This window comes from Dermacentor silvarum, chromosome 6, assembly GCF_013339745.2.
Source record: "Dermacentor silvarum isolate Dsil-2018 chromosome 6, BIME_Dsil_1.4, whole genome shotgun sequence".
Lineage (NCBI taxonomy): Eukaryota > Metazoa > Arthropoda > Arachnida > Ixodida > Ixodidae > Dermacentor > Dermacentor silvarum.
In genome coordinates, this window is record NC_051159.1 from 21,243,809 (window position 1) to 21,270,496 (window position 26,688).

Here is a 26,688-nt window from a genome sequence, read left to right on the forward strand (position 1 = left end):
CCTAGGCAGATAATACTAGTACTTCTGATAAATATTGTCCGCATTAAACAAGGCTCGTGCTATAACAGGTGACACGAGCCAGAGACTGAAATAGCGTGAACTTAGACAGTAACGGCAAACTTTCGTTTAGATTAATCATGCCTGCATTAGTAACGTGATAATAGCTAGCCAATGAGGAAGAACTCTGGGCAAAATTTATTTCATGTGATTCTGCTGGCTGCTAGCAGAATATATCACCATTCCTATGTTCAGTCTTGTGATTTTTTGCATGCATATTGTTTTTGTCAGGAAACGTAAATTTGTACCTAATCACAAGGAAGTATCCAGTTCTCATCCATACCACACTGTAAACACAAGTTAGCCCATATGGGCGTTTTAACAGCTGACATGCCCTTTTTCCTCCCAAGCTCAAAACAGGTACTCCCACGAGATGGAGTAAAACAAGCTAGAACCTTTATTTTACCCTCGACCTCATTCAGATGAACATTAAGGGGATGTTGCGGTAGTAAAATGGGGGTTTTCAAAAATAACTGGCGTTGGGTAGATGGGGAGTGCAGAATACGCCCATATTTAACCCGAGCTAAACAGCTAAAAGAACAACTCAGCCGCCAGGTGCCGCCTGCCATGACCAACATGGCTGTCACCTCGAGTGACAATTTCAGTAGAATTTCTGCACTCATATTCGAAATATCCCGCGCAATGTGCATCCGCGCTATTTTTCTGTTTGGAGTAGCCGCGCTAGCGCTGCAGGCGCTGCAGAGGATGCCGCGCCAAACCCTAAAACCATCGAAACGCCGCGCCGACGGGTCTTCGGAGTGCGCGCATGTGCGCGCTCGAAGCGACCTAGCGGCAGCCATTACCACCAGCATCGGCGCATTGTTCTGCCGTCATTGGTGTCTCTCGCAGTTTTGAACAGCCAAGACTCCACGGTAAGTGATTTTCAACGATCGTTGCACGTTCTGTGTATGCATATATGTGTTCTAAGTGAGCAGAGGCGCTGATACTAGTCATTGAAGGCCTCAATGCAACAGTTGGCCGTCCCGAACCATTTTGTAAACTTTGCCTTGCACGATCACCGTGTTTGTGCGAGTCTTGTTGGATTCGAGGCGAGTGCTTAGAGTGGAGCGAGATTACTTGGAAAACATGATTTTAGATGACGAGGAACTTTGTCATGTCTTTGAGGTCTGTTAATTGGATGGCTGTGAGCGTTCTTGATGTTTCCCCAAGCGCAAGCCACTACCAGAGAAGTTACGTGCAGTGCGGGATGAGCTAAGCCGCCAAGCTTCGCCGCCTAACCGCGGCCTTAAAATGTGTCAACTCTTTACTGCGATGCGCGTGTGTGCGGGTTTCGGCGCTTCATTTGTGCGCGGTATCTGCTAGCTGCCGCGTACGTGGCGCCAATCCCCTCGTACGGTTGTGTGCAGTAGGTCGCTTACTAAGCACGCACTGTGTAGATTTGCCGGTACGCTCCGGGCCGGCGTTTGTCTCTTTGCGCCCACGCCGCTGATTGTGCAGGCAGTGCGCGATTGCTGCGCGTAGCCGCACAGCTTGGTGAGCCAGCACCCGTCGACTTTTGTCTTTAAGAAACACTTTAGGTTACCGGATACGCCGTCACTCGACCGTTGGCGGGCAGAAAACGATGCGGTTGGCATGACGAAACATAAGTTTACGCGATAGCGTTGGCGGTGATAGGTCACGGGAGCGTAGCGTATTTGCTGAGGCAGCGACTACGCCTCCCATGCAAGCACTATGCAATATCTATATTGTTGGCCCTTGTACACTGTTATCATTCGACTGCCCGCTCTGTGCACTGGACGCCTCGACTTGTTTAATGTTTGTTTTGCTGCTGCGCCACTGCGTACAGATATTCAGTTTTGATTGCTAGATACCAAATTCATACAAAGTTGCCCTTGCAAACTCAGGATCTTATCTGCATGGTAGGATCACACTGTCAAGTGTGATATATATATATATATATATATATATATATATATATTTAGATCCTTAAAATATTTTCCAGCCAAATAAAGTTTCTATATATACATATCTCACTTGGCAGTGTGATCCTACCGTGCACATGTATTAATAACTCAATTCCTGCTGCTAGTCAGAAAAAGAATGGCTGGCTGATCAACCCAAATCTGACAAAAATGTGCTTTAGGTCCGCCATGTCTATTGTAAAAAGAGATACTACCTTGGTATTCAATGTCAGTGGCACACATTAATTATGCATCCTCTTGACCTAAATACTTTGTCTTGGAAGCCATTCAGTTTATGTGATCAGTAAACATTTCATGGCTTAAGTGCATAGGGGCATGAGTTGGGGAACGGCTTTAGTTGTAAAGAGTAAAGCCTGCTAAATATAAAATTTTGGCAAGCATAGTTTACTAATAATGTAAGCTGAACAACATACAAAACTCAGCATAGCAGCGGAAGTAATCCCATATTAACTTGCAGCCAGCTGTTGCATGCTCTATGTAACATCGCTGTGTCTAATTTTTCTCTTGAGTTTCAAGACTGCAGCCGTTTCATTGCAAGCTGTTAGGATGAAGCAGCTTCATAGCCAGACATCAGACGCCTTCCAAGTTCCCCTTTTCAGCAACAAAGGCCTAGGTATGCTCTCACCTAGTTTTTTTTACCCTGTATCTTTTACCTGCAATAGCTAGTTTTGTGCCTTCAGTTAGAGGGATTGCTGTGACACCTGTTCCATTGGACAGAACACATATATAGGCATGTGTGTTCCAGTAAGAAAATAAAAATACTGAAGGAGCCCAAAATGACGTATTTCAGGACAAATGTATCATGTAAATTACTATGTGACAAATAAAAAAACAAAACGACAAGATTGTGCACAGTGTGCATCAGCATAGCGACGAAAACCTTGTGCAAGTTAAAAAAAATATTCACTAGGTTGTTTTGTGTGGCATTATTATCATTGTTCTCTATCACATTATTGCAAAGCTGTGCTCTCTAGTATTGCATGGTTAAAGCCACAGTTGAAATACATCATTTGCCTTCACCGTCATATGCATAGAACATATGCATAGAACCAGAGTGGAATTCTTAAAAAGTTGCTTTGCTTCACCGCCCTTAATTTTAGGTCCTTCTCAAGTGTTCCCATCTATGTAAAAAAAGTCTCATGAACACTTTCCATGGTTTACAGGCAACTTAAGCACATTGTGCCAGATTGTGGAGAAGCCAAAGAGGTCCCAGTGTCTATAGTGGTGTTTGGTAAATGCAAGTTTCTTGAGTGATGCTTTATGCTTAGTTTATGCTTATGCTTATGCTTAGTACCAATTGGATTAAGTCATCATTTTAGCAAAATGTTTGTTTTCCAGGCAAATGTCATTTCATGTGTGTCCAAAGAACCACACTTCTTAATACAGTTGCTCATTCTCCCAGTCCACTGCTTGGTATTATGAAATGCATCTACCATGTAAGTATAGTGCTTGGCCTTCAGCTGAAGGTAGTATTGGCACGTTTGCATGCACATAAAGTTGCATTAAGAGCAACGTGAAAACACAAGTGATGACATGACACAGCTATGTATAAATATTTTCACATGAGCAGATCACTCAGCGCAATCCTTAGGAAAGTAAGTAAATATATAATAATGTGCTTATATGATAAACAGTGTCTATGTTTCAGGAGCATGACCTTTTACCATCATATACAATAACAGTTCGTTATTTAACGTTATAAAACTATTTGCCTTATTTGTGTCCAACTCCTCTAAATCAGAAAATTCTCATTGATCGCATTAGGAAGGTTTTGGGAGTGTCTTGAGTCGCTGCCAGAAATAAAATTGTAATTGGAGCTGTCGTATGTGTGATAACAAAAAAAAAACATTTTGGAACCAGTTGACTGTTTTGTAGTATGCTAAGTGTGCATATTAGAACAGTCACTTATATTTTTATTGTAGACATGTATAAAGTGTGTATGTACCCATCTTGAAGTCGTAGACTGTGCAGTTTTATTCAGATGTATGATTGTGTGGATGTGGTCTAGAATTTCTTAGCAGTACATTAAGATGTGAGACAAAGAGAACAGTATTGTTCAAACAAAATGATTAAAGTTTACTCTTAAGAGTCTTAAGCACATTTGGATGACTTTAAAGCATGTAGTAAAACAAGAATAGGAACTAAGGTGCTCGTCACAACCATATGGCGCCAACAAACAATGGAAAAGGAAAGAAAAAAGGAACAAAAGTGAAGTGGGCCAAAAAACAACTCGTTGCTGATGGGAGTTGTATTCACATCTGCATGATTGATGCATGCAACTTTTTATTGAGTTAAAGCAACAGCTCTTCCTCCTGTTCACGTTGTTGCGCATTTCTGTGTGTGTACTGTCTGGCCCTGGAAGCGTTAGGCAGTACTACTCGTGGCCTTGGTGCTGAATGTAACACATCCTTCTAACTGAAGGTGCCATGTGTTATGTGAACCTAAGTTTTCTTGAATTCATGTACCCTGCAAAAGCTGCACTTGAAACGATATGGTATATACGCCACCATTGCCATGAGTAGCACTGGCTGACAGTCCCATGGCCAGACATTGATTTACTCTATTCTTCAAAACTGTTTTGCATACAATTGTGGTAATTAGTATACATGCTAAATGCCTCACAGCATAAAATTTTTGATGTGCGTCTTACATTTCTCGTTATTTTGCTTTAACTCAGGATGCCATTCTACCTGTGCCGTATTGTGTGGCTGACCACTCCAAGGATCTCAGCAGAATCATAACACAGGTGTGTACCTTTGTGATTCTGAGTACAGCTATTTTTGTAGTTTACGTTTGCTGTAATTGCACAGATGAAATGAAAAACAGATTAAAATATGACCTGACAGGCACTGTCTCCAAACTTTAGTTACAAAGGCAAATCTTTTTGAACAGTTGTCTTTATAGCAATACAAAAGAGCGTGCACATCAAAACACCAGTGTCTAACAAGCAACATCATTGTAGTGTAGAAGAAACCAAAACATCATACGAAAACTTGCACTAAACTAGGGACTGTACTAAAATGATAGAAAGACCATTTCTCAAGAGCGACAGTTTGTGTATTGGAGCGTTGAACTATTTCTTGGGTTACTCTGTCTCGTTTCTTCAACTCAACTGATGTCTTTTGGTTAGTTATTTTACCCAGACCGCTGCATATTTTGGTGCAGTCGACGATGAATATGTGTGACCGCTACAAGTGGCAAGCCACGCTCCCCGCGACGAATACTGTAAACAGTACTGTTATTGCGGCAAAAGTGCCTACAGCTACTTCTGTGGAAGATCATGCGAACTGAATAACCTTTATAAAAGCATCAGGTGACTCCGCTAAGAGCCTTTTATGCCCTACATACCAGACTAGGATGCAAGATTTAGGTTATTTCACTACCAAGACGCCCACATACAACGCTTAAAACATGAATAATGTGGCAGTTGGGCACATTGGTACATTATTACGAGAATTTCAGCGCAATAAAACACAAGGACGACACAAAGAAATGACCAGGACGAGCGCTAAACTTGCAAGAGGTTTTATTATAGCGAATTTCACATATATATGCACTATCCAACACAGACATCTTTAGCTGCACATGCGTAGAAACACCATCTCTTTACCTGAGAGTTGTATTGATGGCACGCTAACACACCTTTCCCCTAGCCGGGCAATACGTTCTGCTTCAACAAGTTCTCAGGTGAAGCGCGATTTGCTATTCATAATGACAGACGTGTTATGCATGTCAGGTGAAGAATCCTTACATGTTAAACAATCACAAGCCAGGAAACCTTGACTGTTTGCCTTCATGCGCGTTTTTCACATAGTTTTAATGCTCCCTAACACTTACCTAACCTAACATTGACGCATCTCCCAGTTTGGCCAACATACACCTTTCCGCATCTTAGAGGGATTTCGTAGACTATACCGTCTGCACAATCAACAAAGGGTGGAGGGTGCCTATGTGTTGTGCCGCAGGCTTGCTCCTTTCTTACCTCTGGGTCGGTCATTGTGCAGAGCTTGGACAGCCTCTTAGGTGCGGTGAATACGACTTTTACGTCGTACTGCTGGGCCACCTTTTTCAGGTTGTCTGAAAGCTTGTGAACATACGGTGTCACAGCTACCTTCTGCCTGCGCGGTGATACTGCATGTTCACAAGCTTCACACAACTGGAAAAAGGTGGCCCAGCGATACGAACCTAACCGAACCTAACCGATTCACCGAACCTAACAGGCTGTCTAAGCTCTGCACAATGACCGACCCAGAGATAAGAAAGGAGCAAGCCTGCGGCACAACGCATAGGCACCCTCCACCCTTTGTTGATTGTGCAGAAGGTGTAGTCTACGAAATCTCTCTAAGATGCGGAAAGGTGTATGTTGGCCAAACTGGGAGATGCGTCAACGTTAGGTTAAGTGTTAGGGAGCATGCAAGCTATGTGAAAAACGCGCATGAAGGGAAATACTCAAGGTTTCCTGGTTTGTTATTGTTTAACATATAAGGATTGTTCACCTGACCTGCATAACACGTCCGTCATTATGAAAAGCAAATCGTGCTTCACTCGAGAAATTGTTGCAGCAGAAGGTATTTCGCTGCTAGGGGAAAGGTGTGTTAGCGTGCCATCGATACAACTCTCAGATAAAGAGATGATGTTTCTATGCATGTGCAGCTAATGGCGTTTGTATAGTGAAATATATGTGAAATTGGCTACAATAAAACTTGTTGTAAGTCAGCGCTCCTCCTGGTCGCTTCTTTGTGTCGCCCTTGGGTGTTATTGCACTGCAGTTCTCATAATAATGTGCTGTGGCTTTTTTTAAATCTTTTTGAGTCTGTTGTTTAAACGTTCATTTTCCTTTTCAGTGTGTTAGATAAAGTCAGTCACAGGAAAGTCGCGACTATATTTTGATTTCAGCAACCCTTTATGTGTCATGACACAATTCCTTCACACGTTGCAATCAAGCTTATTTTTTAAATGTATGCCTTTCTTTCAGCATGGAAAAATATTCTTACATGAAGGAAGGTGATAAGTACTGTTTGTGCATTTGTACGATATTCCGACAGAAAGGTGAAAAGTAATAAATCTATGCTTTCATAAGTTTTCTACCTGATCTACAAAATTTCTTAATGGGAATGAGACAAATTCATTTGTTTTCACTAGCCTATAACAGAAACAAGAAATGACAAACTTAGCTTTTAAGAGGGCCCTGAAAGGGGCCCTGTGGGGGGCAGTTGGTGTGTGCGTCATCTTTTCTAGTGCAGTCATCGCCGCGCATGGCTGTTGGTGCAGCTGAGCACATATGCAGCCTGTGCACCTTGTTCTAGAGGTAACCTGCTGCGTGTGGGCATGCTGACCTGGCGTGGCATTATGTGCATTGTCTTCCCGCTTTGCTAGCACCACTATAACATGACAAAAGCAGCGTGTGGCCATTCGGTTATCCCAATTCAGGTGTATTGGCACCACAAAAATTGAACGAATGAAGATATGTACACATGACACAAGCCTCAGCTCTCACCTCAAGCTTTATAATCAAGAAACAGACAAACAGTCAGACAAGTGGTGACATGATGCGATGTTATCTATTAAAATTTTTCGTGCAGTGCAACTGATAGATGACTGATGCATTTGTCATTCTTTTTAAATTTCAGAAGCCGCAATTGCCTCGCATGATGTCTGGTCATGATGCGTGGCTGCAGTGTGAGTTTTGTTGAACACAGTACTGCTGCCACATTTGTTACTGTTTCACAATGCGTGAGGGCAGGTTGCTTCACACAGATGAGTCATGCTCCCCCAATCACGCATTAATGCAGCATCCGATCTGTCCAATGTTGGGACAATCTTTTGAGGACTCCAGACTGTACACAACACTTGTGGCCTAGTTTGCCGGATGCATAATATGCCGCAAGCCACAACCAGCTTTCATTTTTTCTGTCATAGGTGCACAAAACCGTCCTAACAAGGGCCTGTGAAAAAATTATTTGCACAACTGAATTAGGCATCGATGGAATATAATGAATGAGATGAGCCAAGTAAAGAATGGTTGCAGTTGTTGGTATGCTTTTGAGATTTTTCATGGATAAAAGCGCATTTTGCCCCTATGGGCTAAATGTTTTTTTTCTGTAGGAAGCTTCTAAACAGATTTGCTCTGATGTGACAAAAAATACTGCAGCCAGGAGAACAATTTGGTTGCGTGTGGCACGATTTGAAGGAGGTGGTGCACTGTGCAACGGAGATTGTGTACAGCTTGCCATGGCCATTTTGTTATGCCTACATTGTGTAGACAGACATTGTATTAATTTGAGATTGGGGTGAATCGAGTTGTTTGTGCCTAACAAATCTCATCCGCACATTGCAACATACTGCAAAAAATGTGGGTTCATTCCTGTGTTCCACAAAACTTGTTATAGCCCAAAATTATGGAACTTAGACATCATAACAAGCACAAAAAAAGCACACCCAAAGAGACCCACAGACTGGACGGGCGCTAGTCTATGTGTATCTTCTTCGTGTTCGCGTTGCTTCGCGCTTGTTATGATGTCCAAGCTCTGTTATCACAAACTAGCCCAAACTTCTGCGTTGAACAGAAATTATGAGCAGAGTACATAAAATAATTAAGTTTTGGCAGATTCACAACACAAAGGACAAATGCATCGCTCATTCTCATTTGCATTGGCGAAGAAATTGTTTTTGAATGAATGACGTTACTTCATATCACCACGTGTTATGTGCGATTTCTGTTTTCTTATTAAAGATAAAGTTAAGAGTAGGTGCTTGTGTCCTGCTTGTCGTTGTCTTCATTTACCTTCTGTGATGCCATTAAGCCACATTAAATGCATGACATGAACTGCTAGTCCATATAGCTATACATTGTATGCAGTATGGCTGCTGGCCTGACTTTGAAAAGTGCGAAGTAGCAGTAAAAACTTCAGAAGAGTTGAACTTTGGGCTATTTGGTGATGCATATTTGAGTACGGTGAAGTGCAGTAGATGTTACAATGTGAGGGGAGACTGCTGGGCCAAGCGCTACTGAGAACTGTGAACGTTTATTGGAAAATTTTGCTGCACCGGGAAAATGTGTGCATGCGCGCAGGACACTCGAAACCAGCAACAAACAGAGCAGGCACGCAAAAACAAAGAAATACGGCAAAAATTGCTAACAATGCGTGCACAATCTCTTCTTCAAACGTGATAATTGGGAAGCATGTATACGCTGTCACTTGTGCACAACTGGCACAAGAGACATCAAAAACAAAACAGAAGTAGAACTAACTTAGCTGTGGCTACCTGTGAATCGCGCTTTGTTTAAAGTACCACCGAAGCCACACTAACGCACGTATCAGATCCAGAATTGAAAAGAATTTTCAATGAACACTGCTTCGAAAAGCTCGCATTATAATTTTGTTTTTTCACGGCCTACAACTTCCACATTCTTCAACTACATATAGTAACCAAAACTTTTGCAGTCTAAGGCAAGATCCAAACCTTTCTCCTTATTTCAAACACCTGAAGTGCTGTCGCAGCCTGTCGTTCAGGTACTGGCCAGTCTGTTCCAAGTAAACACGACGGCTGCTTATAGGAATTCTGCACATGACAGAAGTAGCGCATGGAACATACTGATACTCGTGTTTCGTCGTACAGTATTTCCTTACTAGACTACCCGTAACGCACAGTTGTGCCAACTTGCATGGCACAGGAACCACAGGAACCACCCCATACTTCCCTGTGACTTTCATCAAGTTGTGTGAAACCTTATACACATAAGTGTTGCCACCTTGAGGGGGTGGATGTGTTGCTGAGGTTTTGCACAACTTATGGAAAGTAGCAGGGAAGTATGGGTGGATCTTGTGTTTTCTGCGGCATGCAAGTTGGCACAAGTGTGCAAATCTGTCGCAGGTAGTCAAATTAGAAAGTACTGTATGACGAAACGTGAGTATCAGTATGTCCCATGTGCTATTTCGGTCGTCTACAGGATTCGTTGAACTGTGGTCGTGTTTACTTGGGACAGATTGACCAGTGCCTGAGCGACAGGCTGTTACAGACTTTAGGTGTTTGAAATAAGGAGAAATGTGGGATCTTGCCTTGCAGTGCAAAAGTGTGTTATTGTGGCTTAGGGGGCACTTTAACCAAAGAAGTGCGATTGATAGGTAGCCACAGCTCAGCTAGTTCTTCTATTTGTGTTTTCTTGTTTATTCCTCTTGGGCCAGTTGTGCGCAGTTGACAGCGTAACATTCTTCCCAATTACCATCACATTCATAAGAGACTGTACATGTGTTGTTAGCTATCTTTGCCATATTTCTTTGTTTTTTGCGCCTGCTCTGTTTGTTGCTGGTTTCGAGGTGTCTTGGGTGCATGTCCTGCTGCAGCGAAATTTTCCAATCAGCTGTCAGATGCGCTTGTCCCGTCTGTCTTGCCTCGCCTTGTCCCGTCTATTGCACTTCACCATACTCTAACAGCAGTAAGAGCAACCAACTCACCCAAGCAATAAACAAGGCTCACAGTATTTCCAAACTGAAGGAGAAATGTTTCAGTGTAGGACCTGGTTTGTGAACTGATAAGAAAATGACATACTTGTTTGCAAACCAATGATCAGGTGCATTTTCGATGCACTGTGGGCATTTCTCAGTCACTTCTTCGTTGGCTGCACATGTTCATCATCTTATCGGTTTCTTCGTCTTCATCGCTTGTGGGGACTCATCTTGAGACTGATCTGTGCCTTGAGTGTGATCGGTCCGCCACGTCTTCGCGGTGCATTTAAGGTCGTGTTAACGCTACGTCGCAAGTAGTAGAGGTTGCTCCTCGGTCCCCTGTCCTCTGCTCGCCGGCTCTACCTGCTGGAGCTTCGCTCAGGTCGCCGTTTGTGCCAGCTGTCCGCCAACATGCCGCAGGACGAGCACTCTGGCACTTCTACATCTACAATCTCGGCTCCGCCTGTCGCAACCTCTCCATCTTGGATCGTCAGTGGGCCCTAGCGCGACCCCCATCTGTTTGCTGGCTCTCGTGGTGAAGATGTGGAGGATTGGCTTGACAACTACGACCGGGTGAGTTCTGCTAACCACTGGGACGAGGTGACGAAGCTACGCCATGTCTCCTTCTATCTCACGGGCGTAGCGAAGACTTGGTTTTTCAACCACGAGATCGACCTCACCGACTGGAGTAGTTTCAAACAGCCGCTCCGACAAGTTTTTGGTACTCCGGCCGTTCGTTCCGCCATCGCGAAGAAGGCACTCGACACTCGCAAACAACTCGGCGAGTCATATACGTCGTATATAGCGGATGTCCTCGCTCTCTGTCGGCGCGTCAACGCTTCCATGGCCGAATCAGACAGAGTACGCCACATACTCAAAGGCATTGGGCCTCTCGCCTTCAATGCGTTGGCCATCAAGGACCCGGCTACTGTCGCTGACATTGTAGCTACGTGCCAGCGCCTCGACGAACTCGAATCTGTCCGATTGCCACCCCGGACACCCCTGACAACAACCCTACCGCAGATCCCTCGTTGCGCGCAATGGTCCGCGCAATCATACGAGAAGAGCTGCAGTCTCTTGGCTTCTCGGCAGGTCCCATTCCTGCCCACAGCCCCAATACCAGTTTGCGTGACGTTGTCAAGGAGGAGTTGGCGTCTATGGCGGGTACTGCGTATACGGACCCTCTAGTCCCTAGGCCGCCACCAACGTACGCGCAGGTAGCCGCAGTTACCCCAGCCCTCGTGCCATCGATGCCTCCTAAACCAACGCAGACGCACTTGGCTTCGATGTCTACCAGCACACCTCACCAACCTTACTTTCCACCATGGCGTCCAACCCGACCTATATGTTACTACTGTGGATATCGTGGCCACATCGCACGTTTCTGTCACAAGCGGCAGCAAGACGAGCGTCGCGGATTTGACACCTACGAACGGGACGACTTTTCTGCTCGGGCCTCTTTCCAACGCCGTCCTTATGCTCCGCGTTCCGACCGCTCTCCATCGCCACCTGCAACCTCCGCGACGGCTCCTAGCTACCGTCCGGCCAGACGCCGCTCGCCGTCACCCCTTCGTCGCTCTACGTCGCCACTTCGACCAGCTTCTCCATTCGCCGATCGTCGCCCGGAAAACTAAATTATGCAGCTCTTGGAGGAAAAGCTGCATTGCTCGACAGGACAGAAATTCCTACAGCGCCTCCGCATAATATGCTATCTGTAGTCAAGAATTCGACGAAAGTTCGTCTGGTCAGGTAACATGATGAGGAAGAAGATGCGGTCACTGACCAAGTCAAAGTAATACACAGAGACGTTTCGGGACCCGTACGGGTTCCTTGTTCACACTAAGCAGGCAAGAGCCGTAAGTCGCTTTTTATACTAAAATGTGACGTAATGAGCGGGTGTAGCTGGCAGGGAGATTGCCATCTGTCCTGTTGATAGTGTCTTCCGTGGTCTGAATAAACACTGATTCTAATAGTAGTCTTGTGGCCGGATTCTTCTCCTTCGCTTTATAGTGGCGTTATCCCAATTGATGCAGTGACCGTGATTATCGGCGTGCTCTGCCAGTGCGTTCGGCGCTTTCTTGTTGTTGCAGACGTCCCTCCGATGTTCCTTTAATCTTCTGGTGAAGTTGCCAGTTTCGCCGATGTAACTGCAGCTGCAGTCTGCGCATGGTATCTTGTAGACAACACCGACAACACCAGGGTAGCTCTTGCTGTCTAATCGATCTTTCACGTTAACAAGCTGATTTCTCAGTTTGTTGGAGGGCATGTGCGCAACGCGAAGGTCATACCTTGAAAAGATACGGCTTAGAGCTTCGCTGACCCCAGGAACATATGGAACGCCGGCGCGTCTTCGGAACGACTTGCCCTGGGATGGCCTGGGATGGAGGACACGATCTTCATTAGTCTTAATAAAATTCTTTGGGTACCCGTTCGTCATTAATTAGCGATGGATTGTCTGAAGTTATTTCCTGATTTCGTCGTCACTTGAACAGATGCGTGTTGCCCGCGTCACTAGAGAAGAAACAACGGATTGCTTGTGACAAGCTGGGTGGCACGAATTAAAATTTAGGTAGTGTCCGGTATGCGTCGCTTTCCTGTGCACAGCAAACGAGAGCTTATTTCCGGTTCGGCCCACCTGGACGTCGAGGAAGGGAAGGCTGCTGTCGCACTCGTATTCTGCGGTAAACTGTATTGCTGCCTCTATCGAGTTGAGAACACGCAGGAGCCGGGGGGCATCATTCTTATTTAGGATGCAGAAGCAGTCGTCCACGTAGCGGACGAATATCTTGGGCGCGGGAGCGAAGTCGGCAAGGGCCTTCTGTTCAACTAGCTCCATGACCAAATTGGCCGTAGTAACGGAGATGGAAGCCCCCATGGCAGTTCCGTGGATCTGCTTATAACACTGCTTGCGGTAGGTGAAATACGTGTTGCTTAGGCAAAATTCCAGCAGCTCGCAGACGTCCTGTACCTCCAAAGGTGTGCGCTCTGCGAGCGTTTCGTCCGCCAGCAGGACCTTCGTGCACGCCGCTACGGCCAAGTCGACAGGCACGGAAGTGAAGAGCGCTCTGACATCGAAGGATACCATCACGTCTTCTTCATCCAGGGAAATGTCGCGCACTTTTTCCACGAAAGCTGACGAATTGGCAATCTGCGTTGCTGTTTTTCCGGCGAGTGGGCCCAACACTTGGTGGAGGTAACCCGAAAGTCGGTGCAGCGGCGACCTTGTGAAGTCGACGATGGGCCGTAGCGGAACGCCTGGCTTGTGTACTTTGGGCAGGCCGTAAATTGCAGGTGCAGACCCATTGGTACACAGGAGGCGATAGTAAAGGTGCTTGTGCTGCGGCGGCACGAACTTAAAAATATTGGAGAGTAGCTTCTGCAGTTTCGTTTGAAGGCTTGCCTGGGGATCTTTTTGTATGGTTACGTAAGTATCCCCGACCAAAAGCAAATCCGTCATCTTCTGATCGTACTCACTTCTGTTGAGTATTACGACGGCATTTCCCTTGTCCGCAGGAAGTATGGCAATGGAGAGGTTGTTTCGGAGGCCCTTGACGACGTCTTTCTCAGCCGGTGAAGGCCGGGCTTGAGGGTCGCGTGTCCGCCACTTGGACAGAACACCGATAGCGCGGGTACGAGCTTCGTCTCTTACTTCGGAAGGAAGCTGTGTGACGGCTCGCTCCACGGCGCAGACCATTCTCGTCGGGTTGGGTGAGGCACCAGAATTGAAGTTCAATCCCTTGCGTAGAACGGCAGCTTCAGAAGCAGTAAGCTTGTACGAGGACAAGTTGAGAACGGCAGCTTTAGTTTGGGCGGGCTGCTGCGGCCTGAGTGCGTCCAATTTGCTTTCTTGCGACTGTCTGCAATTGCGTTCCCTTAGCGTCGCCATGAAATTGGCGTGAAGCTGTACGTCGGGGAAGTCCGTAGCAATGACGTGTTCGAGCTGACGCCTTGCGAAAAAAGTCTCGGTTTCCAATTTCTTGATTTTCTGTCGGCTTTCTAAGAGTGCGTGCTGACACTAATTTCTTCTCGGCTTGTCGGATTATCTTGTGGCCCCACGCTGACGCTACCGGTGTCTTCAAGCGTAGACTTTTTGGAACAAGGCCTTCCACTTTGCAGGTCCGGTTGAAGGACAAATGGCACTTGAAGGCGGCTATTCTCGACGTAAGCGACACAAACTGGCGAATCTTCGTTACGACGTCTTGTCCGTAGTTATTTCTGTATGATATGTAGTCAAGAATTCGACGAAAGTTCGTCTGGTCAGGTAACATGATGAGGAAGAAGATGCGGTCACTGACCAAGTCAACCAAGTGACCAAGTGACTATTAGAATCAGTGTTTATTCAGACCACGGAAGACACTATCAACAGGACAGATGGCAATCTCCCTGCCAGCTACACCCGCTCATTACGTCACATTTTAGTATAAAAAGCGACTTACGGCTCTTGCCAGCTTAGTGTGAACAAGGAACCCGTACGGGTCCCGAAACGTCTCTGTGTATTACTTTGACTTGGTCAGTGACCGCATCTTCTTCCTCAATATGCTATCTGTTTTCGTTGAAGGAGTGCACGTGGAAGCTGTAATAGACACTGGTGCTAGTTTGTCAATTATTCACCGTGATTTGTGTTCGCGCCTCAGGAAAGTCACCACTCCTTATGATGGACCTACGCTACTCGCTGCTCAAGGGAACGCCATTCGACCTGCCGCCTTGTGCACTGTTCGTGTCGACATTGATGGAATTCTGCATTATATACAATTCGCAGTGCTAAGTTAGTGTACCCAGCAGCTGATATTAGGATGGGATTTTCTTTCTACGGCGTCCGCTTCCATCTGCTGTAGGAAACGTGTTTTCCACATGACCGACACCGCCCATTCACTTCATACAGATGACTCACCGCTTCGCTTGCTTGCTGCAGAAGACACCGAGCTACTTCCTTGCCGTCAGAGAATTGTTGCAATCGCGTCGGATGTCATTGAACATGGTGACGTGTTCGTACAACCATCTGCGAACTGTCTCATAAGAGGGATAGTCTGCGTCAGGGCTGGTCCGGTTTGAGAATGGCTCCGCATTCGTCTGCGCTACCAACCCGACATCCGAAAAACTTCTGATCCCTAAGAGCACTACGTTGGCTTGCGTCACTAAATACGAGCATCTCTCTCTTGTTTCTGTTGAAGCGGCTTCCTCTGAAGCTCCTTCTGTTGGGCGTTCCGCATCTTTCTCTGCCCTTGAAGCTGCCATCAGTTCCGACCTGACCCCTTCACAGTCACAACAGTTGCTTGCTATGCTGAAAAAGTATGAAGCTTCGTTTGACGCGCATGCCTCTTCATTGGGACAGACTTCCGTCATCACGCATCGGATAGAGACAGATGGCGGGTCCATTGTTCGCCGTCGACCATATCGCGTCTCTCTTGCCGAGCGGAAAGTCATTGAACAAAACGTCGACGACATGCTGCAACGGAAGATAATACGCCCCTCCGCTAGTCCTTGGTCATCCCCAGTCGTTCTAGTTCGGGAAAAAGACGGCTCTGTGCGGTTTTGCGTCGATTACCTGGCACTCAATAAGATCACGCGTAAGGATGTATACCCTATGCCTCGCATAAACGATGCCTTGGATTCACTGCAGAATGCCGAGTACTTCTCGAGTCTTGATTTGCGTTCGGGCTACTGGCAAATACCTATGCATGAGGACGATAAAGAAAAAACATTGTTTTCAACACTAGATTGGCTATACGAGTTCAATGTAATGCCATTCGGACTCTGCGATGCACCCGCAACATTCGAACAACATTAATTGACACCGTTCTGCGTTGCCTGAAGTGGAAGATTTGCCTGTGCTATCTGGACGACATCGTTATTTTCTCTTCCACCTTCTCTCAACACCTGCAACGCCTGGCCGAAGTTCTGACGTGCCTTGCCAACGCTGGCCTACAGCTGAACACGAAAAAGTGCCGTTTTGCCAGCAAGACAATTAAGGTCTTGGTTCACGTTGTGAGCAAGGACGGCATTCGTCCAGATACCGATAAAGTTTCAGCGGTTCTTCACTTCCCTCGCCCCGAAAGGGCCAAAGATTTGCGCAGTTTCTTTGGCCTCGCTTCTTATTTTCGCCGCTTATACGCTTCTTATTTTCGCCGCTTTACCCATCTGAAAAACGCCGTCACATCTGAATCAGTACTTGGCCATTTCGATGAAACCGCACCCACACTCCTGCATACGGACGCTAGCGGTCATGGCATCGGTGGTATTCTCCTACAGCGAAATGAGTCTTCACGTGAGAGGGTCGTCGCTTACGCAAGCCGCGTACTGACGAACACCGAGAAGAATTATACCATCGCTGAGCAACCATCACTGAGTCTGCCTAGCTGTCGTTTGGTCGGTACAGAAATTTCGACCGTATCTTCACGGCCGCCATTTTACCATCGTTACGGACCACCAAGGCCTTATGTTGGCTTTCCACGCTCAAGAACTTGACCGGACGCCTTGGTCGCTGGATTATCCGTCTGTAAGAATACGACTTCACTATTATCTACAAGTGTGGTAAAAAGCATCAGGACGCAGACGCGCTTTCTCGCTGTCCGCTTCCTACGACGTCATGCCATGGTTCCGCTCCTGCCTTCCGCGACAAGCTTTTGGACCGTCCTTCCCCGCATGTGTTGTCCTTAACCGCTATTGACCAGATTCCTTCTGATGACCATGGATCGCTCATATCTCACCAACTCGATGACCCCTACTGTCGACGCATCATAGACCGCATTCAGGGAACTTCGCGCCCACCCAACGCTCGCCTTCGTCGACAGCTCACGCAATTCAAGCTCGACAACTGCGCCCTGTACCGCCATATCTATCATCCTGATGGTCAACGCTGGGTGCCTGTTCTGCCTCGCTCTCTTCGCGCTAATGTTCTTAAGGCCTATCACGACGACATGACTGCTGGTCATCTTGGTTTTCAGAAAACATACTACCGCATCAAAGGTCGCTTCTACTGGCCTGGCTTATCCACTAGTGTAGCGCGGTACGTTGCTTCCTGCGCCATTTGCCAGCTCCGAAAGCTACCAACATCAGTTCAAAGCGGAGACCTCCAACCAGTCCCGTGTCCATCGGCACCATTCGAAGTCGTTGGTATTGATCTGTATGGTCCCCTTCCCACGACTCTCACCGGCAATCGATGGATAGTGACAGCCGTCGACCACTTGACACGTTACGCCGAAACAGCTTGCGTGACTTCGGCGTCGGCTTCTGAAGTGGCTGCATTTATACTTCAAGCATTATTCCTGCGTCACGGTGCTCCTCGTGTCATCCTGAGCGACCGTGGAAAGGCATTCCTTTCACAAATCGTAGCCGAATTGCTCCGAGCCTCCGGAACCACCCACATCACAACCTCGAGTTACCACCCTCAAACCAACGGACTAACTGAGCGCTTTCATCGCACGCTCTCCGACATGATAGTCATGTATATTCAACCAGACCACACAAACTGGGACGTCATTTTGCCATTCGTGACTTTTGCGTACAATACCACCGTACAACGCACAACTGGTTACTCGCCATTCTACCTCGTCTATGGCCGTTCGCCCTCTTATTTTCTTGATGTTTCCTTCTTCTCCGCCCCTGTCACTCCAGCTGCATCCTCTTGTGAACAATATATATCACGCCTCCTCCACTGTCGTCAGCTCGCCCGCATCAACACTGAAGCACGGCAACAGGACCGCAAGGACCTCTATGACGCATCCCATCGCGCAGTGTTCTTCTGCCCGGGCGATGAAGTGCTACTCCGGACACCAGTTCGCACTCCTGGCTTGTGCGACAAGTTTCAGTTTCGGTTCATAGGCCCATACAGAGTCTTGGAGCAGACTTCTCCCGTTAATTATCTCGTCCAACCTATTGTGGTTCCCACTGACCGCCGCTGTCGCGCTGCCGAGATTGTCCACGTCTCTCGCATGAAGTCTTTCACAAGGCGTTCGCCGTCCCTTTAAGTTGCGGCCAGGCTGGCCGCTCGCACGCGGGGGAAATTAGTGCGGGCATTTCTCAGTCACTTCTTCGTTGGCTGCACATATTCATCATCATATCGGTTTCTTCGTCATCATCGCTTATGGGGACTCATCTTGAGACTGATCTGTGCCTTGAGTGTGATCGGTCCGCCACGTCTTCGCGGTGCATTAAAGATCGTGTTAACGCTACGTCGCAGCACATACATTGTTGTGTGTAACTGCTTCCTGCTTCTTAGGTTCTTTATGGCTTTTATCAAGCGTTCCAGAGCACATGACTGTTTGTCTGTCGTAAAATTAAATCAGTTGTCATTCAGTTCGGCGTGTCATTTTCTATAAGCCCTTTCTTTGTCCTTGGCGCCGGTCCCACCTAAATACGAATTTCCAAATAGCATTTTTTTCATATTATGAACAGAATACTTTTAATATGTATTTCATTACAAAAACTTTCTCAATTTTAGGAAGAAGACCTGCTGACCCCAAGCATGGTGTGAAATGAAGAAATGGCACTCCACATTCATAGAGAGCTTGATTTCCCCTGTTTCATGCTTACTTGTTGGCATAGCCAGTCTGTTAGCTTAATTTTTGGTTCTTCCCTATTGAATGCTCAAGAAAGGCACCAAAACTGTCATTCATTGAAAAAAAAATTGTACTTGCAGACACTGCCACGCACAAAGCCCTCGACCTCATTAATTTTTTAAAGGAAAATGCAGCTTCTGTGTGCAGCAATAGGCAGAACAAGACGAGGGCAAACTCTTGATTAGTGATCAAGAGTTGTCCAACAAAGAAGGTCTCAAGCTGAAGCTAACATCTTTACAAAGGAACAAATGATTTAGCCTGAGGCATTCCTTGTTCGACCAGACAAGTCTCCTTGTCGAAACATGTGCTCTAGCCTGAGGCGTACATATCCCGTTCTACCACTATCGATCAACAATACACCAATACAATTAGCGACTCGTGGCAAGGTCGTAAATTCACGTTCGAAGGGAATGTAGTGTGCACCCTGCAAGGTAGCATGAATAGTATTGTTACGGAGAGTTGTGCAGAAATGAATTTATTTACAGGAGATGGATGATGGTGACCGCGCAATCCGGCCTAGAAGCACTTCGTCCTCCACTTCTTCCCAACTGCTTCTTGTATGCTCGTTACATTCCCCCACAAGCAGACGAAGCCCGTAGGGCGAGTTAGGAGGCATCAGTAGGGTAAAAACGTTTCAGCCGAGCAACATGAGTCACCTGCGTTCTGCTTGATCACCGGCCATTGCCCAGAAGGCGAGCTATTACGTAACAAAGTTCACTCAAACGCTCCAGGACAACGTATGGGCCGAATAGTGGGACAGGAACTTGTGACACAAGGCCCGCTTGCACTGCGGTGTCCAAAGAAGCACCAAGACGCCTTTGGCGAACGAAACAGGCCCGTGACGCTCGTCGTAACGGTCCTTTGAACGGTGTTGCGAGGCCAAAGTGCGCAGACGGGCTATTCGGCGGGCTTCTTCAGCGAGGCACACAGTCTTTGACACAGAATCGTCGTCATGGCGTGCAGAATAAAGTTTAAGAAAGTATCGAGAGGGCTGCGCGGTAGCCTTGCATAGAGGAGATAAAATGGGCTGTAGTTCGTGGTTTCATGTTTCGCAGTGTTGTATGCGTAGGTTATGAAGGGCAGCACGTCGTCCCAGTTCTTATGATTGGAGGAAACATACATGGTAAGCATGTTGGTCAGTGTTCGGTTCGTCCTTCCAACGAGGCCATTGGTCTGTGGATGATACGGTGTGGAGTGACGGAACTCAGAAGTGCACAGACGAAGTAGCTCCTCAACGGCGTCCGCCGTGAACTGGCGACCACGGTCACTGATGATAACACGTGGCGGGCCGTGACGAAGGACCACGGAACGCAGCAGGAAGAGTGCCACACATGCAGCGGTGGAAGAGGGTATGGCTGCAGTTTCTGCGTACCGTGTGAGATGGTCCACGCAAACGATTATCCAACGGTTCTTATTGTTAGATAACGGGAATGGGCCCATAAGGTCAATGCCTACTTGCTCGAAAGGTGTACTGGGCGGTGTCAATGGCTGCAGGGGACGTGATACAGCGGTGGTTGGTCGCTTGTGACGTTGACAGGTTTCACAACTAGTGACATAGTGTTTGGTTGTCTGGTACATGTTGGGCCAGTAAAATCGCTCTTGCGTGCGGTGTAGCGTTCTCACGAAACCGAAATGACCAGATGTCGCATCGTCATTCATGGCGCGTAAGACGTCGGAGCAGAGACTCTCGGGAACAACTAGAAGAAAACGTGCTCCATTCCCGGAGTAATTGTTCTTATAGAGCAACTCATCACGAATGGTGAAGCGACCACTGTCTTGAGAAGTACGAGCGGCGGCAAACAGCGGATCCAGGTTGAGATCATTGCGTTGCTCTCTCTGAAAGTCTGCCGCGTCGGGGAACGTACGAGTAATGGCAGCGAGACAGTCATCAAAATTCTCAGCTTCGCAGTCGGAAGTCGCAAGAGGAATGCGAGAAAGGCAGTCTGCGAAAGCCATGACGACGTCCGCTCTTGTAAGACACCACGAAGTCATATTCCTGAAGGCGCAGCGCCCAGCGCGTGAGTCGACCTGAGGGATCACGCAAACCAACCAGTTGGATCACGCAACCAACCAGTGATGATCGGTGACTATCTTAAATGGTCTTCCATAAAGATAACATCGAAATTTCTGCACGGCGAAAACAGCTGCCAGGCATTCCTGCTCCGTAACCGTATAATTGCGCTCCGACTTGCTCAGACAACGGCTGGCATATGCGACGACATTTTCGGCGTTGTTGTGACGTTGTACAAGTACCGCTCCTATTCCGATTCCACTAGCATCGGTGTGAACTTCAGTCGGGCAAGATGTGTCGAAGTGACGCAAGAGGGGTGCTGACGTTAATATAACTTCAGCTGCGAGAATGATGCGTCACACTCCGGTGTCCATGTGAAGGCTACATCCTGTCGCAGAATAGATGTCAACGGGTGAACAATATCGGCAAATCGGGGTACAAAACGACGAAAATAGGAACATAGACCGACGAAGGAGCGAAGTTCTCGTGCTGTGTGTGGTGGTTTTAAGGAGCTGACTGCTTCAATCTTACGAGGATCGGGACTGACGCTATCCTTGTCGACTAGATGTCCCAGAACCAATGTTTGACGCTCGCCAAACCGACACTTTTTTTTAGTTTAAAACTAGTCCAGCTTTCTCGATGCAACTCAGAACAAGGCTCAGGCGGGCGTTATGGTCTTCCAACGTGCGGCCGAAGATTACATCATCCAAGTAACACATGCATATCTCCCACTTTAGGCCACGTATTATTGTATCCATGAATCTTTCAAAGGTGGCGGGAGCATTACAGAGGCCGAAAGGCATAACATTACATTCGAATAATCCATCTGGGGTCACGAAAGCGGTCTTTTCCTTGTCTTTAGGTTCCATAGGTATTTGCCAATACCCCGATCGCAGATCAAGCGTCGAAAAATAAGAGGCAGCGTGTAAGCAATCAATGACGTCGTCGATTCGCGGTAGTGGGTAGACATCCTTCTTCGTCACAGCGTTTAGGCGTCTGTAATCTATGCAGAATCTCCAGGAGCCATCTTTCTTCCGGACGAGGATTACTGGAGCTGCCCATGGACTGGACGACTCTTGAACAACACCTTTGTTCATCATTTCCTTAACTTGTTCTGCGATAATCTTGCGCTCGGAGGATGACACGCGGTAGGGCTTCTGGCGAATGGGGTGTGCTGAGCCGGTATCTATTCTGTGGAGAGCTCGTGATGATGGTAAATCAAGTGGCGCATCTCCGTGAGTAAAATCGAATGCAGCAAAATGTTGGGACAGGACTTGGAGCAGTGCTTGACGCTCAGATGTGCAGAGAGCCTTGCTGATCATACCGAGAATCAGCTCTTCAGAAGGACGATAATCGCATGGAGAGTAAGCAGGAGCGGGCTCTGCTGTGAGTACTGCTATTGAGCTGCATGAAGCTTCATCGAAAAGGGCAATTTTCATGCCTCGAGGCAGGACTACTGGCGGGGCGGAACAATTCAGCGCCCACAACGTTGCAACTCCTCCCGTCATGCACACGACAGAGCAAGGCACGAGTATACAATTTTTAGCACAGTTATTGCTGAGGGGCCTAATCACGAGGTCAACGCAAGCAGCGTCAACAGTAGTGGCACAAACACGAACGGGCTTTAGGCACCATGAGGGGGCAAGCACTTCATCAAGCACACTGAGTGTATCCCTTTCTTCGTCACACGAACTTTGTTCAGAAAGCGCGGGTAAAAGCACCTCATTCACATGTATTTCACCATTTCCACAGTCCACAGAAGCGCCGCAGTGTTGAAGAAAATCTATGCCGAGAATTAAATCATGCGAACAGCGGGCAAGGACTAAAAACTCCGACACAAACACTTTCCCAGCCAACGTAACACTTACAGCGCAAACACCGAGGGGGTGGAGCCACTCGCCGCCCACTCCACGTAAGGTAACAGCATCGTCCCATGAAAACATAACTTTGTGGCCTAGGCGGTTCTTGAAAGCGAGGCTCATGACAGACACATTCGCACAAGTATCAACTAAAACAATGGTCGGCAATCCGTTAACTAGCACATTCACTTTGTTTTTGATCATCAAAGCAGGTAGAGGTATTTCATCCAAAGACCGTCCGGCGACCTCACCTCCATCGGCCGCGGATGCTAGTTTCCCGGCGGGGGCGAAGATGCACGCCGCCGAGGGGACGGAGAACGACGGGGACGGTTAATTGGTGGTGTCAGGCTGCGGTCAGACGCTGGCGAATCGCTGCGTCTCATCTCGCGCGAGAAACGGTGCGTGGGAAGTGAACTGGTCCATGGGTCATGCGATGTACGGGTTCCAGGTGGCGAGAACATCGGCGGTGTCCTTCGTGACTGACGGCGTTGGCGACAGTAACGAGTTATGTGTCCCGTGGAACCGCAGCTGTAGCACACGGGAGGGTCACGGTTCACTGTATACTCCTCAAAACTAATGCTTGCGCTCTGTGGGCGGTAAGCGAGTTGGTTCTCTTTGGGGTAACTCGCCTCCGGTGTTTGCTGGGATCGGTTGTATCGGTCGTAATTGGGGTCCTGGTAGTAGGGTCGACGTTGCTCTGGTCGCGTCCCGGTATCATAAGTCACGGGGCCTTGGCGATAATAACGTGGCTCTGCCCATCGTGATCGAGCGTCAGAGGGAGCGCCGCTTTCGTAGACAAGTGGTGGCAGTCGAGGCGGGAGTCCATAATCCGTTGGATACTCGGAGAAGGATGAAACGGTTGTTTCAACAGCTGGTGACGAGCATGGGTGATAAGTATCGCGGTGAGTCACTTGTAAGTGCAGGCTGAGCTCTTCCAGAACTATTTGCCGGATCGTTGAAGCAAGAGCGAGCGAATCTATGCTTGCAACGGTCGTAACGTTGGCTAATCTGCCAAACTTCGGCGTAACGCGCCTCGTCTTAAGCTGCTCGAACGTGCGGCAGTGCCGGATGACGTCGGCGACAGAGGCCAGGTTGTCTTTAGCGATCAGAAAGCTATCAACGTCCTCGGCGATTCCTTTTAGGATGTGGTCGACTTTGTCTTTCTCGGGCATGCCAGAGTCTACCATCCTGCAGAGCTTTAGCACTTCCTCATTGTAGGTCATGCATATTTCACCCGGCACTTGCGCGCGTTGTGAAAGCGTCTGCTCTGCTCTTTTCTTTTTCGTCACGGAGTCACCGAAACGCTCTTTTATTTGTGAAACAAATCTTTCCCATGTTGTGAATGTCTCCTCGTTGTTATCAAACCACACCAACGCGGTATCCGTAAGGAAGAACACAACGTTGGAAAGCTGAGAACTGCTATTCCACTTGTTGTAGGTGCTCACCCGTTTGTAATAGATGAGCCATTCATCGACGTCTTCGTCCGGGACGTGCATCTCGTAGTTGCTGGACAGAACTGGCAGGGGCTGGGACAGGGCGTTGCTCTTCCGCGTCGCGGGACATCTCCAACTCCGCTGGGTTCGGTGGAAGTCCAGCAAGGCGGCGGCTTCGACGAAGAACTTGCGCTATAACCTCCGTCTTCGGGTGTCGATTACCCTGCACCTCCACCACAACTGTTACGGAGAGTTGTGCAGAAATGACTTTATTTACAGGAGATGGATGATGGTGACCGCGCAATCCGGCCTAGAAGCACTTCGTCCTCCTCTTCTTCCCAACTCTTCTTCCCAACATGCTCGTTACAGTATGTTATTTACTTGAATGAAATGCCGATTTGCTTGCCAGTTACTTTATCCCCATGTTATAATTGGAAAGCATGGTTCCTAAGAGAATAATGATTTGAAGTTCACGCAGTTTTGCGTCTTTATGTCAGTTCACACTGTTACGGTTGCTACACTACCAGTCCTGTCTGCAACTGCATAGTAGTGTTGAGAGTACACAGCACAATTCCACTGAAGAATTAGGCTTTTTCCTCAGAACATGTGCCGCTGCTTCACAGCTTGATGCAGACAAGTATTTTATATCTGGATGGTGAATGCAATAGGATGTGCTTTTTAAATAGGAGCGATATGGCTGTTTCAAATGCAATAAAATGCAATTTCAAATGACCTCTGCTTGGGGGATCACACGATTGGAGAGGCCACTGCATATGTAGTACTTACATCATTAATTAATTTTATTGGCTCATTGGTGCCTAATGTATGTGTTCTTTTTGTGTTGACAGGGCGGATGCCACTCCCGGGGTGCCAAAATGAGAGCAGCCGTGTGTGCGCGCCGAGCAACCAACGAAACCAACCGCAACAGTCACCGTCTCTGTCATGCAAGCATGCATGCCCGCTTTGTGACTGCACCATAGAGAAATAAAAGTGACTAAATTATTGAACTCGGTATGTACCTCAATCTCGATGTCGTATACAATCTTGTTGGACACCTCCGACACGCACTTCTCTGAAGCGAAATAAGCCAATAATATTGCAGCGTTAGGGCCATCTCTGCTCTTTCTCTTGTTTCACTTACACCGTCTCACTGTGCTATGTTCCTAATAAAGTAATGTCGAGTCTTAACAATTGTCGAATAAATACATATGCATATGACTGTAAACCACTACTGACCGTGAGTGAAAAGCGCTTAGTGGTCAGCGAAGGAGTCTCTGCACGCACGTAAGTATTTCACTTGATCGACTGTGCGAATTTTTTTTTGTTACTGTTCTTCTTGCAAGCATGATGCTATTGTCTGCGTACCCATGCGAATACCGTTTTTTTACGTTCTTACTTGCGCGGGCTCATTTAGCGCATTTCTACGCCACGCACAGTTAGCGCATTACGGTTCCCGAACTCTAACACTGGCGCTAGGCCGCACTGATGAGGTTGACACGTTCGTTTTTGCATTCTCTTGCTGCCCAAGCACATAGACAACGCTCAAAGATGGGTGAGCTCGATGCAGCCCCACACTGTTGAAGTTAATTACCTTTATGGGCCGGGCCGCGTAGGGTGCGTGTGAACGCAGAGACAATGTTTTGGTGGACACAGGGTCTGCATACATCTTCCATAGGACACGATTTTTCCAGATAGTTGCGAAGTGTATTTAGCGACTAGTTCTCTCGCAGAGTGCTCCAATTTGTCTTATACCAGTGTCACACGGCCACTTTTGATAGCGATCGAGACCGATCTGGATCGGAATGTTCGACCGCGATTGGCTCCCTTCCGCAGATTGAGCAAAGAATCCAATCGCGACCAAGAAATTCGACCCATATCGGGCTCGATCACGATCAAAAGTGCGCCGTGTGACCCCCGTATTAGGCACTGGAATGAAGTCGTGTTTGAAAGAATAACAAATGTAGCCTCTGCCACTACATACGAGAAAATATTGCATCGAAGAGCTGACAATTCTCGCAACCTGCTGGGAAATGTGCCGAAAAGAGTTTACCAATATGCGTTATTTTACTGATGTGTGCATTGGTTCACATTAGACTGAAATGCCAAGTCCTCAGGTGATGCAGCAAACCGGCGAAGCGTGAACATACCACATCGCGGCAGTGGTCTCGCGGAGTGCTGTGTTGTGGACTCAGTTAGTCCCCAAAATCGTTATTTTCCGCTGGTTGTTTGTGCACCCATAAACTGCACAGTGCTGGCCTGTAGCCTTTTGATGAGTATATATGCCATTACTTACGAGCGTAAGTCATTCGTGATAAAAATAAACGGAAACATCGAAGGAAAGCTACCACTCCGCAATGCAAGCGCAAGGCAAGCTCACAGT

The 26,688-nt window shown here is 47.4% G+C and overlaps 1 protein-coding gene and 1 long non-coding RNA gene across 2 annotated transcripts; one reads left to right on the forward strand and one right to left on the reverse strand.

Moving 5' to 3' along the window:
• Positions 1 to 846: 846 nt before the first annotated feature.
• LOC125946163 (uncharacterized) lies at positions 847 to 4,747 on the forward strand. The gene is made up of 3 exons (XR_007467429.1): positions 847 to 929; positions 2,517 to 2,613; positions 4,678 to 4,747. It is a non-coding gene; the product is annotated as an uncharacterized LOC125946163 (long non-coding RNA).
• A 5,618-nt stretch (positions 4,748 to 10,365) lies between these two features.
• LOC119456571 (uncharacterized) lies at positions 10,366 to 14,333 on the reverse strand. The gene is made up of 2 exons (XM_037718401.1): positions 13,083 to 14,333; positions 10,366 to 10,428 (listed from the first exon to the last, which is right to left on the reverse strand). Exons 1-2 carry the CDS (start codon positions 14,331 to 14,333, stop codon positions 10,366 to 10,368), a joined length of 1,314 nt encoding a protein of 437 aa, XP_037574329.1.
• Positions 14,334 to 26,688: the final 12,355 nt, after the last annotated feature.